This window comes from Octopus sinensis, linkage group LG27, assembly GCF_006345805.1.
Source record: "Octopus sinensis linkage group LG27, ASM634580v1, whole genome shotgun sequence".
Classification (NCBI taxonomy): domain Eukaryota; kingdom Metazoa; phylum Mollusca; class Cephalopoda; order Octopoda; family Octopodidae; genus Octopus; species Octopus sinensis.
The window spans coordinates 16,120,055-16,135,916 of record NC_043023.1 but is presented as its reverse complement, the minus strand read 5'-3'; the positions used below and the strand labels follow the sequence as shown (position 1 = coordinate 16,135,916).

Here is a 15,862-nt window from a genome sequence, read left to right as displayed (position 1 = left end):
TATAAACATACTAACACAGCTTGACAAGTGACGGTAGGAATGGGGGTAGGGGAAAACACACACCTAAAAGAATATATAGGCGCAGGAGTGGCCGTGTGGTAAGTAGCTTGCTTACCAACCACATGGTTCCGGGTTCAGTCCCACTGCATGGCACCTTGGGCAAGTGTCTTCTGCTATAGCCTCAGGCCGACCAAAGCCTTGTGAGTGGATTTGGTAGACGGAAACTGAAAGAAGCCCATCGTATATAGGCACAGGAGTGGCTGTGTAGTAAGTAGCTTGTTTACTAACCACATAGTTCCGGGTTCAGTCCCACTGCGTGGCATCTTGGACAAGTGCCTTCTGCTATAGCCTCGGGCCGACCAAAGCCTTGTGAGTGGATTTGGTAGACGGAAACTGAAAGAAGCCTGTCGTACATGTGTATATATATATATGTATGTATGTGTGCGTTTGTGTTTGTGTTTGTCCCCCTAGCATTGCTTGACAACCGATGCTGGTGTGTTTACGTCCCTGTCACTTAGCGGTTCGGCAAAAGAGACTGATAGAATAAGTACTGAGCTTACAGAGAATGAGTCTCGGGGTCGAGTTGCTTGACTAAAGGCGGTGCTCCAGCATGGCCGCAGTCAAATGACTGAAACAAGTAAGAGATATATATATACTCTTTTACTTGTTTCAGTCATTTGGAGCACCGCCTTTAGTCGATCAAATCGACCCCAGAACTTATTCTTTGTTACGGGAACGTAAACACACCAGCACCGGTTGTCAAGCGATGTTGGGGCGGACAAACACAGACGCATGGCGGGCTTCTTTCAGCTTCCGGGTTTTAGAAACCTGGATGTTGATTCGACGATGACGCTGACAGCATAAATCGAGTGGCAGTAATTTAAACAGTAAAAGTTTATAACAAGGCTGGTGTACATCAAAATCAAATTTATAAAATTTCTTATTTATTAAATTATAGGTGGCAGGCATGGTTATGTGGTAAAATGCTTGCTTCCTACCCACATAGCACTGGACTAAATATCAAAGGAGTGTCCTTCCAGCACCTGAGATTATTACTGGTATTTCTTAAAATATTTAAATGATGACGGCAGTTATCATCCCAATGACAAGGATGGACTTGTTTCTGAGGCTGCTGGTTCCGTGTGCTCCACCTGCAAAAGATTTCAATGTGATATCATCATATGCCACAGATATTGGTGTCATATCACACACAAAGATAAACAATAAAACATATCATTTATATACACTCTTCATATCAACTTGCTCAAGACTGCCCTTGTTTCCATAGTGAAAATTCCCTAATTTAAAGTGAGCTAAATTAAAACCTTTCATCAAAATATCATGTTAATGTTAATTAATAAGGATAAAGAGAAAAATAAGGGTGGAAGTGCTGGCTTCCATTGCAGTTTCTTGATAGATGGGTGAGAGAGGTGAGCGTTGCCTGAGTGTGCACCTGTAGACTGGGAGAGGGCATCCACCCTGGTGGTCAGGGGGACCATGGATTTTGTGGGCTTCTCCCTGTGTGACTAGTTGCCATTGCAAAAGGGATCATGTGGTAGACATGTCTGAAAGGGCTGATGACCAGCAGTTGTCCTTTTGTTGAAGCTCAAATAATCTTTTTCAGGTTTGAAGAAGAGACAAATAAGGATAAAGAGAAAAGTAAGGGTGGAAGTGCTGGCTTCCATTGCAGTTTCTTGATAGATGGGTGAGAGAGGTGAGCGTTGCCTGAGTGTGCACCTGTAGACTGGGAGAGGGCATCCACCCTGGTGGTCAGGGAGACCATGGATTTTGTGGGCTTTCTCCCTGTGTGACTAGTTGCCATTGCAAAAGGGATCGTGTGATGGACATGTCTGAAAGGGCTGAAGATGGGTGAGAGAGGTGAGCGTTGCCTGAGTGTGCACCTGTAGACTGGGAGAGGGCATCCACCCTGGTGGTCAGGGGTACCATGGATTTTGTGGGCTTTCTCCCTGTGTAACTAGTTGCCATTGCAAAAGGGATCATGTGATGGACATGTCTGAAAGCGCTGAAGACCAGCAACTGCCATTTTGTCAAAACCCTAATAAACTTTATCAGGTTTCACTTGAAGAGCAAAATCAGGGTGGAGAGGTAAGTGCTGGCTTCCAAGCAGTTTGTTGAAAGGTGGGTGAGAGAGGTGAGCATTACCTGAGTGAATGGGCCTTCTCTCAGAGTGTACCTGTATATTGGAGAGAAAAGACTGGGAGAGGGTATCCACCCTGGTGGTCAGGGGGACCATGGATTTTTTGGGCTTTCTCCTGTGTGACTAGTTGCCATTGCAAAAGGGATCGTGTGATGGACATGTCTGAAAGCGCTGAAGACCAGCAATTGCCATTTTGTCAAAACCCTAATAAACTTTTTCAGGTTTCACTTGAAGAGGAAAATCAGGGTGGAGAGGTAAGTGCTGGCTTCCAAGCAGTTTTGTTGAAAGGTGGGTGAGAGAGGTGAGCATTACCTGAGTGAATGGGCCTTCTCTCAGAGTGTACCTGTATATTGGAGAGGAAAGACTGGGAGAGGGCATCCACCTTGGTGATCAGGGGGACCATGGATTTTGTGGGCTTTCTTTACGTGTAGCCCTTGAAAGTCCCCAAACTATCAGGGATCTTACTTTGACTTTCTTTTATTCTTTGTATGACTTTTTCCATGCTAAAACCCACACTGGACCCCCCCCCCCGAATGTTTTGCTTTGTGTTAGCCCTCTGTGGTTAATAAAGAAATTATTATAAATCATTTCCTTACTCTTTATCTCCAAATCAATTTTTCCAACATTATGGTTGCCATCTTCAAATTTCCAAGTCGAACAATTCTTAGTTATTTTTCTGATCCAAAGTATGGCGGTATCTCCAGTATGTCTCACTTTATAGTTAGGGCCATCAGCGCATATCATGTTACATTGATATTTATAATAGCCGCACTTCCAAACCACCGGTCGTTTCATATCGGGTGTTGTTATCGTAAGGATGAGCTTTCTATTGAGAACAGCAGGTGCTGAAATAAAGAAATCAGTTAAGAAGTTTGCGTTTCAATCATACGGTTTTGGGTTCAGTCCCACTGCAGAGCACCTTGGGAAAGTGTCTTCTACTACAGCATCAGGCTTGTGAGTGGATTTTCTAGATGGAAATTGAAAGAAGCCCATTGTGTGTGTGTGTGTGTGTATATACATACACACTTGTGTGTTTCAAAGGCTCTTGAGTGGATTTGATAGATGGAAACTGAAAGAAGCCCATTGTTTATATATATATATATATAGGCGCAGGAGTGGCTGTGTGGTAAGTAGCTTGTTTACCAACCACATGGTTCCGGGTTCAGTCCCACTGCGTGGCACCTTGGGCAAGTGTCTTCTACTGTAGCCTCAGGCCGACCAAAGCTTGTGAGTGGATTTGATAGATGGAAACTGAAAGAAGCCCATTGTTTATATGTATATATATATATAGGTGCAGGAGTGGCTGTGTGGTAAGTAGCTTGTTTACCAACCACATGGTTCCGGGTTCAGTCCCACTGCGTGGCACCTTGGGCAAGTGTCTTCTACTGTAGCCTCAGGCCAACCAAAGCCTTGTGAGTGGATTTGATAGATGGAAACTGAAAGAAGCCCATTGTTTATATATATATATATATATATAGGCGCATGAGTGGCTGTGTGATAAGTAGTTGGAGAGTGGGGGAGAAACAGAAGAGTGATGAGGAGGTTGTTACATCCTCAAAACGTAAAAGAAAGGCAGGCAACAATGGTGACCCACCGAAAGACCCCGGGAGCTGCGGGAGAAAAAGAGGACCCGTTGTGTACACCACAGGAACCTCACCCTCCCGCGGCCCAGGGAAAAAAAAGAAAAAAGAGAAACGGAATGCCGGCGGCGGATTGTAACACGCGGACGGCGTCTTCCAAGCCTCCTCAGGCGGGCGTGCCGCCGGAGGATAAATGTGTGGTCCTCTTCCACAAAGGAGGAACCATTGAAAATGAGATAAGAAAAATGAAAAGGAGAGGCCAATGGGAGGGACTTTGGTCCTGCACGGAGGACCCTGAGTGGCCTTCGCAGGTGGCTGCGGAGGTCCTATGGGATAGCGATCTGTGCAGGATCGGGAATTGTGGTCTTGCCTGGAACTGGCTGAGTGCTTCAATGAAGCAAGAGAGCTAGTCGGCCGGGTGACCTGAATTTTTTGTATATTTTGAAGGAACATTATCTGGCAAAGACCTTGCTCGAATCTTTTTACACGTGCCACCGACACAGGTGCCAGTAAGGCGACATTGGTAAAGATCACGCTCGAATGGTGCCCTTTTACGTACCACTGGCACGGAGCCAGTTGGCTGCTCTGGCAACGATCACGCTCGGATGGTGCCTAGTGATATCAGATCCAAGTACTCTACTTGTCTGATGTTCAAACTAGCCATATCTGACCTCTCCCATCTAACCTACAATGTCATTCTGGAAATAAAGCATCACATCATTGAAATCTCAAAGCTATGAGATAATCCATGATTAATCCAAAACATTGAGAATAAAAAAGGATTACATTTGACTGAATAATCTGAACGCTAAAGGGTTAATAGTTTTTGCCCCTGGAAATTAAAAGGGAAAATGTGCAATAGAGACCATCAAAAGAAATTAGACATCTTATTACACTCAGCCTAATGAGTTTTAATTTAATGAGATTTATGTTTACTGGAACATAACTTCATCAGACATGGGTGTACCCCTGATTAAACCATGTCCCTATCCACTCACTCCCGCCCACCCTTATATAATGCAGGGTCACTGCAGTAAGACACGGGTTCCTGTCCTTCTATCATACCCTTTCTTTACTACCCATAAGGGGCTAAATGAGGACAGACAAATGGATTAAGTGGATTATATCGACCCCTGGACATGTTTTACACAGTGAACTGGAAACAAATGATAATATATATATTTCTTTATTGTCCACAAGGGGCTAAACATAGAGGAGACAAACAAGGACAGACGTAGGTATTAAGTCGATTACATCGACCCCAGTGCGTAACTGGTACTTAATTTATCGATCCCGAAAGGATGAAAGGCAAAGTCGACCTCGGCGGAATTTGAACTCACAACATAACGGCAGACGAAATACCTATTTCTTTAGTACCCACAAGGGGCTAAACATAGAGGAAACAAACAAGGACAGACATAGGTATTAAGTCGATTACATCGACCCCAGTGCGTAACTGGTACTTAATTTATCGATCCCGAAAGGATGAAAGGCAAAGTCGACCTCGGCGGGATTTGAACTCACAACGTAACGGCAGACGAAATACCGGTAAGCCTTTCACCCAGGGTGCTAACGATTCTGCCAGCTCACCTGTCTATCTATCATACCTGGTATACCTCTCAACTACTGACATAAGGCCATCTCCTTCTCTACTATGCTCTTCAGTAAAGGTTTGTTTCCTTCCTCTTCCTTTGCCTTTTCCCGTTATTTAGTGACTTCACTAGGGGCCAGTTATGTGCAAAAAAAGGCTCCAGGGCACTGTAAAATGATAGGGACCGAAAAGGGGTCAATGATGCCAGCATGGAACGTGGACCTTGAATGACGGAGGATAAACATGATAACCCTAATCCTCTTTAGAAAGACAATCATAATCCCAGAGAAATGGAAACCAATTCAGTGGTGGTGCAGTAATAAAAAAAAATGCACCCACCACACTTTGTAAAGGGGTCAGTGTTAGGAAGGTCATCAAGAAATCGAAACCTTGCCAATGCCTGGAATGGAGCCTGCCACAATGCTGTGGTTTGTTGGATCCATGGCAAGATTGAAGGTGGCCATTTTATAAGTACCCCCACAAGCCATCTTGACCCTGGTTGAAACCCGCTGCTCTAGTGTTTCCTCAATGTGTATTTCTGGCTCTTTAGCCCTTCTCGATGGTCAGAATAAAAACTTTAAAGAAACCAAAAGCAAAACAGTGACTAAAAGCTTTGAATTAAGAGAAAGAAATAGAAGACAGAACTGAAAAGGTAATGGGATCTTTTCTGTTTGAATGCCAGTTTTTTCTAGCAGTGTCATATGAAATTGTCACCCATAATTATGACCCTAGTATCGATCTATTGCATTTCAATCTGTTTTAGGGGTGGGGGTATCTTTTCTTCTTCAGAAATGTAAATAAACTCAATCTGTTTCTTAAACGAGGGACATATTCATACGGCACAGAATGTTTTCGCCTCAATAGACGTCATTGATTGGTTGAAATTGCAGAAATTGAAGGGAAAAAACAACAAATATCTTACAATTATAGAATTTTCTCGATAAAGCCAAGAGAAAAGATGTTTTATAAAACATTCTACCAGTATACGAAGTTTAAAAGTGTTTAGTTACGTGGAAATTATTTTTAAAAACTGCCGGTCAAACGGAAAAGATCAGGTAATGTCTAGTTTAAAAGGGGAAGAAGTTTTGTTAATCCATTTACCATTTTGATGGATACGATAACCTTTTGCACTCGTCAAACCTGTAAAAGATGAAAACAAAAATGTTTGATTTTAAGATGAAATCATTCAAAATAATGTGAATAAATTAACATTACATTAGAAGGAAAAAGGCTATTTCATTGGCAGAGTTTCTGATCAGGATCTCCACAAGGGTTAGATTGTATTTATTTTGAGAGGAGCTTTCCAAATCCTCTTCGTCACCTTTGCCTTGTAAATGTCTGAGGTAGGGGTGTCTTTTTAGGAAAAAATGAATATTTGAAAATACATTTTGTTTCACCTCAATCCCTTCTCTACCCAGCCCCAGACCGATTTTAGCCCCTTTTTTTCTTCTTTTTTTTTTTGCACTAAGCCCTCGAAAACCATGGCAAAATCCTTTTCGGTAAAGGTTTATTTGTCAGTCTGCCATTTGACAGAGGTCTGGAATAGGGCACCCACATAAATTGGTCTATCTCTGTTTTGACAGGTACTTTTCACCCACTGCGTGGCATCTTGGGCAGGTGTCTTCTGCTATAGCCCCGGGCCGACCAAAGCGTTGTGAGTGGATTTGGTAGACGGAAACTGAAAGGAGCCCGTCGTATATATGTATATATATATATATATATATATATATATATATATATGTTTGTGTGTCTGTGTTTGTCCCTCTAGCATTGCTTGACAACTGATGCTGGTGTGTTTACGTCCCCGTAACTTAGTACTGGGCTTACAAAGAATAAGCCTGGGGCGATTTGCTCGACTAAAGGCGGTGCTCCAGCATAGCCGCAGTCAAATGACTGAAAGAAGTAAAAGAGTAAAGAGTATATATTTTAGTGTGTGTATATTATTACATCAAAGGTTAATGTACACTTGCATCAGAAATTAATTAGCACTTCTCAAATTTCTACATTAAATAGGTTAAATCAATTAACCTATGAGCTGTTCAAAACGTCTTACGCGATGAGAAAACTTACTATGGTGTGATTTCGGTCCTTGCGAGGCGCTACCTATATCTATTAAACAAAGGAAGATTTGTCTGCATCCGCACTCCAAGTTGTTGTTGTTGCACTGCTATGTCAACATCATAAGGCTGTAGACTCTCAAACTGCTCTGCAAACAAAGTTACGTCATCGTTCTGCGCAACAGTGAACTCGCAACAAAGCAATAGTTCAAGATATGGCCACTAGGTGACAGCACATACCTTGAGTGAAGAGCAAATCAAGGGTGCTAATTAATTTCTGACGGTAGTGTAGAAACAATTTCGTTATTACACACATATTAATACTGACAAATCTCATGTTTCATCTTGTGGAGGTATGTATGTGCTGTCTATGTAGTATGTGAGACAACCAATTTTTTTTTTAATAAATTTTCAAAAATTGCTTTTTTCATAAAAAGCTTTCTTCTATCATCTTTGACCCTTTTGTTACCAACCTGGCCAAAACCAGCTCTGCGTCTGTAGTACAAATGTCTTTTCATAAGTTTTGCATCAAAACATACCACTAAATCTTAGTCACAATTTATGTTCCTAACACTAGCTTAATGATAACTAAGTTATTTTACTAAATTCTTTGTAATATTTAAAATAATTGAAAGAAACACAGAGCATCTCAAAATAAATACAGTGACGAAAGGCTTAAGTGTCTTATGAAAAAAAAAACCATTTGAAAAGTCCCCATCAAAACAGGGAAAACCCAATTGATGTAGGACCTATTCCAGATTTGTTTCACCTGTATAGGGGTAATTAACAAGAGTGAATTATGAAGAGAAAAAGAATAATAAAAACTTACAAAATAATGCAGACAAACAACAAAAGAACTTCAGAATGTCCATGATCTGTGAAAATATTTTCTAAACCTGAAAAAACACAAAAATTATATCTAATTAAGATATCTAATTAAGAGTCATCATCATCATCATCATCATCAAATTGAGGAAAGAAATTTCGAATTTTTCCTTTTTTTTTTTTTTTCCTTTTTGCAGAATCGTATCTCCGTACCCGAAAACGGCGGTTCTCTGTAAAAATAAATAAATAAAGGCGTAGGAGTGGCTTTGTGGTAAATAGCTTGCTTACCACATAGTTCTGGGTTCAGTCCCACTGCGTGTCACCTTGAGCAAGTGTCTTCTACTATAGCCTCGGGCCGACCAAACCTTGTGAGTAGATTTGGTAGACGGAAACTGAAAAGAAGCCATCGTATATATTATATATATATATATATATATATATAGGCGCAGGAGTGGCTGTGTAGTAAGAAGTTTGCTTACCAACCACATGGTTCCGGGTTCAGTCCCACTGCATGGCACCTTGGGCAAGTGTCTTCTACTATAGCCTTGGGCCTAACAAAGCCTTGTGAGTGGATTTGGTAGACAGAAACTGAAAAGAAGCCCATCGTATATATATATATATATATATATATAGGCGCAGGAGTGGCTGTGTGGTAAGAAGTTTGCTTACCAACCACATGGTTCCGGGTTCAGTCCCACTGCGTGGCACCTTGGGCAAGTGTCTTCACTACTAGCCTTGGGCCTAACAAGCCTTGTGAGTGGATTTGGTAGACGGAAACTGAAAGAAGCCCGTCGTATATATGTATACATATGTGTATGTGTGTGTGTGTGTATGTTTGTGTGTCTGTGTTTGTCCCCCCAACATCGCTTGACACACCGATGCTGGTGTGGTTACCTCCGCATTACTTAGCGGTTCGGCAAAAGAGACCGATAGAATAAGTACTAGGCTTGCAAAGAATAAGACCTGGGTGTCGATTTGCTCGACTAAAGGCGGTGCTCCAGCATGGCCGCGTCAAATGACTGAAACAAGTAAAAGAGTAAAAAGAGATAAAGCAGGGTTGGGGGTACAAAAGGAAGTCTAGCCCCTAATGGTTTGGCCCTTCATCTGTTCCTCCAACATAAACAAAAAAGAAAAAAAACAACCACTTGCCTGAGAACCAGTATGGAAATGCCACCAGTGTCGCAATGATGATGTGGCACTCGGCTGTTGATGTCTTGACACTTGGGTGAACCGGCGGGAGGGAGGAACTTCTTGAACAATGGGATCAGTTGGAGAAATCGATCCCAGGACTTATTCTTTGTTAGCTGGGCATTTATTTTATCTATTGCTTTTCCTTAAGTTATGGACCTATAAATATTTACTGACACCACTTGACAAGTGACGGTGGGGGGTTGTTGGAAAACACACACATAAACGAACATAATATATATCTTATATATAATCTATATATATATATTCATCATCATCATCATATCATCATCATTTAAGTCCGCTTTCCATGCTGGCATGGGTTGGATGGTTCACTGGGGTCTAGGGAGCCCGAAGGCTGCACCAGGCCCAGTCTGATCTGGCAATGTTTCTACAGCTGGATGCCCTTCCTAACGCCAACCACTCCGTGAGTGTAGTGGGTGCTTTTTATGTACCACCGACTCAGGTGCCAGACGAGGCTGGTGAACGGCCACGCTCGGATGGTGTTTGTTACGTGCCACCAGCACGGAGGCCTGTCGATGTGGTACTGGCTACAGCCACGTTCAGATGGCTTCACTTATGTGCCACCAGCACTGGTACCACAAAACTACAAATTCCATTGATGATGATCGATTTTGATTTGATTCTTTGATTTTTGATTTTCACTTGTCTCAACAGGTCTCACAAGTAGAGTTATGTGTCCCAAGAAGGAAGGTATGCACAGGTGGACTGACTACGTCCCAGGTAGGGGCCATGGGTAAATGGCCTCATGTGTCCTGCGGGTCTTCTCACGCACGAGCATACTTCCAAGGTCTCGGTCTCTGGTCATTTCCTCGGTGAGACCTAAAGAGCGAAGGTCGTTCTTCACCACCTCGTCCCAGGTTTTTCCTGTGTCTACCTCTTCCACAGGTTCCCTCAAATGCTAGGTGTGGCACTTTTTCACCACAAACTATCTTCATCCATTCTTACTACGTGTCCATACCAGCGTAGACGCCTCTCTTGCACAAAACATCTGATGCTTCTTAGGTCCAACTTTTCTCCTAAGGCATTACACTCTGTCGGGTATGAACACTGACATTACACATCCAAAGGAGCATACTGGCTTCATTTCTTGTGCGCTTCGCATATCCATGTTCACTGCCATGTAGCATGGGCTGTTCGCACACATGCGTCATACAGTCTGCCTTTTAATCTGAGCGAGGACACCTTTTGTCACCAGCAGAGGGTAAGAGCTCTCTGAACTTGCCAGGCTATTTCTTACTCTAGCAGATCACTTTCGGCCACACTACCCCCGCTACTGACTTGGTCACCTAGGTAACAGAAACTATCAACTATATTCAAGTTTTCTCCTGTGGAATGTGGCGGAAGATGGTCTCTGCACATTTGCAATGTTTATTGCACCAGAGCATCTGCCACATACAAAAAACTATATACCTAGTTAGCTTTCCTTTGACATTGCTGCCCTCTAATCCTTGCTTCATGCCTGAAATTCTCTCGAGTTCCGATAGTGCTTCTTCAGCAATTAGAGCAGCAAGGTCATCAGCATAGAGGAGCTCCCAGGGGCATCCTGTCTTGAATTCCTCCGTTATTGCCTGGAGGACTATGATTAAATAGGAGGGGGTGAGGACTGAGCCTTGGTGGACCCCAACCTCCACCCGGAATTCTGCACTAACGAATATCTATATATACACACACACACACACTCATATATTATATATATATATATATATATATATATTATATATATATATATAATACAATACACATATATATATATACACTATAGATATATATATAGTATATATTATATATATTATATACACATATATATATATATACACATATATATATATATATATATATATATATATATATATATACATAACGAATATTACATACACACAAGCATATATATATTACGTTTATATATTTGTTTGCAAGATTTTTGATGTATGGAAATGGTGTTGAACAGATGTTGTTGTATTTAGGAATGGTCATTATTGGCTAAACTGGCAAAATGACCATTCCTAAATACAACAATATATATATATACTCTTTGACTTGATTCAGTCATTTGGAGCACCGCCCTTTAGTCGAGCAAATTGACCCCAGGACTTATTCTTTGTAAGCTAGTACTTATTCTATCGGTCTCTTTTTGCCGAACCGCTAAGTGAGGAACGTAAATACACCAGCATTGGTTGACAAACACAGACACACGAACACTATATTATACATACATATATACGACAGGCTTCTTTCAGTTTCCATCTACCAAATCCACTCACTAGGCTTGGTCGGCCCGAGGCTATAGTAGAAAACACTTACCCAAGGTGGCAACACAGTGGGACTGAACCCGGAACCATGTGGTTCGGTAAGCAAGCTACTTTACCACACACCCACTATATATATATATACTATATATATAATCTTATATATAAAAGTGAAGTTGTGGTCGGTCTCCTATGATCTAGATTCCTAACTACACACCCCTTTGTGGTTAGCCATATTGGGATGGCTATTATACCTTACATCTCTAAAAATGCTTATATAGCAATGCCGGGCGATACTGCTAGTATATATATATAATATATATATTATATATATATATAATTATAAAATAATTAAGGGTTTATCAACAAGTTGCTTCACCACATACTGAAAATTTAGAAATAGCAGCCAAAGACAGATATATATATCTGTAAAATGACACGTGACAATTATTCATCTTGGCTATGAATAATTGTCACGTGTCATTTTGCAGATAAATTTCCTCTATTTACATAATATGAGGTCTCTTTTCTTCTTGTGTATCTTACCGTTTTTACCATTTTATAATATACACTTGCGTCAGAAATTAATTAGCACTTCTCAAATTTCTACATTAAATAGGTTAAATCAATTAACCTATGAGCTGTTCAAAAAGTCTTACGCGATGAGAAAACTTAGTATGGTGGTGATTTCGGTCCTTGCGAGCACTACCTATATCTATTAAACAAAGGAAGAGTTGTCTGCATCCGCACTCCAATTTGTTGCACTGCTATGTCAAACATCATAAGGCTGTAGACTCTCAAACTGCTCTGCAAACAAATATGAGCTGTTCAAAATGTCTTACGCGATGAGAAAACTTAGTATGGTGTGATTTCGGTCCTTGCGAGGCACTACCTATATCTATTAAACAAGGAAGATTTGTCTGCATCCGCACTCCAATTTGTTGGCCTGCTATGTCAACATCATAAGGCTGTAGACTCTCAAAACTGCTCTGCAAAAAAGTACGTCATCGTTTTCTGCGCAACAGTGTGAACTCGCAACAAAGCAAATAGTTCAAGATATGGCCACTAGGTGACAGCACATACCTTGAGTGAAGAGCAAATCAAGGGTGCTAATTAATTTTCTGACGGTAGTGTATATATATAATATTATATAAAATTAACAGAATGAGAAAACAACCCGAGGCTGTGAAAGATTTCAGAACAGTTATAAAGAGAAGCTCTTACAGCTTTTCCTCATTTGCATAATCACCGAACCTGGAGGTTAACTATAGTCTGCCCATAGCACTTAGCATTATCTGACACTTTGGGGGTCTTCTGACACCATTACCTCTCATCCCCTCAATATATATTTCCTTTCCTCCCTTAACTTAACTTGTTCTTCTCACAACCATTCCCCTTTCTTTCCCCCTCATCGTCCTCCCCCGCTCTCATTGTCCTGTCTTTTTTACTGTTTATATTTTGTACTGTCGTTACTGTCTTTTATTTGATTTGCTTTTCGCAGGAAGGAAATTTTCTTATTCGAAGATACGTCTCGCCTTCACCTTCGAAACGTAGAGTAGATGAAACCATGGCGACTGAAGAAGGGGTTTTTTTTTCTTTGTGTTTAATTGTCCTGTACTCTATTTTTTTGTTGTTTAAAAAAATGTCCAGTTCCTTGGTTTTAAACGTAGAGTAGATGAAACCATGGCGACTGAAGAAGGGGTTTTATTTTTTCTTTGTGTTAATGTCCTGTACTCTATTTTTTTTGTTGTTTTTAAAAAAATGTCCAGTTCCTTGGTTTGTGTCTATGTTTTCGTTTCTCATTGTGTTCGACGTTTTTTTTGGTGTCCTGTACTCATATATGCATGTATATATACATGAGATGTAGGTACGTACATATGCAGGAGTGGCTGTGTGGTAAGTAGCTTGCTAACCAAACCACACGGTTGCGGGTTCAGTCCCACTGCGTGGCATCTTGGGCAAGTGTCTTCTGCTATAGCCCCGGCCGACCAATGCCTTGTGAGTGGATTTGGTAGATGGAAACTGAAAGAAGCCTGTCGTATATAATGTATATATATATGTATATGTGTGTGTGTGTGTCTGTGTTTGTCCCCCTAGCATTGTTTGACACAACCGATGCTGGTGTGTTTAGGTTTCCGGTCCCGTCACTTAGCGGTTCGGCAAAAAGAGACCGATAGAATAAGTACTAAAGGTGTGCTCCAGCATGGCCGCAGTCAAATGACTGAAACAAGTAAAAGAGTAATATATATATATATATATATGTATGTATATGCGCACACACACACACACACACACACACACACACACACACACATGCGCGCAATCTATAATCCAAACACCAGATTAATAATGACAAAGTTATTTTCGTAATCTTTATTGAAATATAGGTAATATATTTTAAGAGAAAAACGGAAATTTCATACAAGAGAGTTAGAAGTTATCAAAATTATAACCTTCCATTTCAAAGTTCTTTTTAATTTATATTCCAAATCTGAACTTAATTATGGGAAAGGCTTTTTAATTAAATTCTTCATTATTTTTGAAATTGACAGTGAATTTTAATAGAAATCATCAACATCATCATCATCATCCACAGAGATTCTGACCAATATTTTCCCCTGCTTTTCTGAGTTAGACATATGTAAGTCAGAGCAGGGGTTTTAGAAAACTGGATGTTGATTCGACGATGACGCTGACAGCATAAATCGAGTGGCAGTAATTTAAACAGTAAAAGTTTATAACAAGGCTGGTGTACATCAAAATCAAATTTATAAAATTTCTTATTTATTAAATTATAGGTGGCAGGCATGGTTATGTGGTAAAATGCTTGCTTCCTACCCACATAGCACTGGATTAAATATCAAAGGAGTGTCCTTCCAGCACTTGAGATTATTACTGGTATTTCTTAAAATGTATAAATGATGACGGCTGTTATCATCCCAATGACAAGGATGGACTTGGTTCTGAGGCTGCTGGTTCCTTGTGCACCACCTGCAAACGATTTCATTTGGATATCATCGGATGCCTCAGGTGTATCACCTACAAAGATAAACAATAAACCACTCTCAGTATTACGGTACTCAAGACTCAAGAGATTAAGACTCTGTTCCTTAGAGCGTAGGCGAGAAAGATATGCCATAATATACATCTGGAAGATCCTGGAAGGACTTGTCCCAAATTTGGCATCGAGAGTTACACAAATGCTAGAACTGGGCGCCACTGCGTGGTGCCAAGGACTCCAAATTTGCCATCAAGATGTAGGACAAGAAACTGTGATAGCCTGGGCTTCCGAGGCCCACAGCTCTTCAATATCCTCTCGAAGAACCTGAGAGACCTGCATGGGGTGGATGCAGATGTCTTTAAAATAAAACTGGATCTCTTCCTGTCAGGTATCCCAGATGAACCAACTTCACAGCAGGAGGTGCAGATGAGGGCAGCTGCATCGAACTCTCTCATGCACCAAATGGCAATTGCTAAAAAGCATTCATGAAGTAAAACCAAGTAGCAACACCAAATGGCGGTGCCCCAGCATGGCCACAGCCCATGAGCTGAAACTAGATAAAATAAAATTAAAAAAATAAAATAAATAAGACATATTACAAGGCGTAGGAGTGGCTGTGTGGTAAGTAGCTTGTTTACCAACCACATGGTTCCGGGTTCAGTCCCACTGCGTGGCATCTTGGGCAAGTGTCTTCTGCTATAGCCTCGGGCCGACCAAAGCCTTGTGAGTGGATTTGGTAGACGGAAACTGAAAGAAGCCCATCGTATATAGGCACAGGAGTGGCTGTGTAGTAAGTAGCTTGTTTACCAACCACATGGTTCCGGGTTCAGTCCCACTGCGTGGCATCTTGGGCAAGTGTCTTCTGCTATAGCCTCGGGCCGACCAAAGCCTTGTGAGTGGATTTGGTAGACGGAAACTGAAAGAAGCCTGTCGTATATATGTATATATATATATGTATGTATGTGTGTATATATGTTTGTGTCTGTGTTTGTCCCCCTAGCATTGCTTGACAACCGATGCTGGTGTGTTTACGTCCCCGTCACTTAGCGGTTCGGTAAAAAGAGACCGATAGAATAAGTACTGGGCTTACAAAAAGAATAAGTCCCGGGGTCGAGTTGCTCGACTAAAGGCGGTGCTCCAGCATGGCCGCAGTCAAATGACTGAAACAAGTAAAAGAGTAAAGAGAGTATAT

General features: G+C 41.2%; 2 protein-coding genes across 3 annotated transcripts in view; one reads left to right on the top strand and one right to left on the bottom strand.

Moving 5' to 3' along the window:
* Positions 1-15,862, top strand: part of LOC118768153 — a 75,187-nt gene that overhangs the window by 49,277 nt on the left and 10,048 nt on the right. The window lies entirely within an intron of this gene.
* Positions 14,349-15,862, bottom strand: part of LOC115225106 — a 23,307-nt gene continuing 21,793 nt past the window's right edge. Inside the window, exon 5 of one of the 2 annotated variants that reach the window (XM_029796032.2) lies at positions 14,349-14,708. In XM_029796032.2, coding sequence (XP_029651892.1) covers positions 14,575-14,708 — 134 coding nt within the window. In that variant the 3' untranslated portion in view covers positions 14,349-14,574. The remainder of the gene's footprint in view (positions 14,709-15,862) is intronic. The other variant, XM_029796033.2, reaches the window with a different exon arrangement.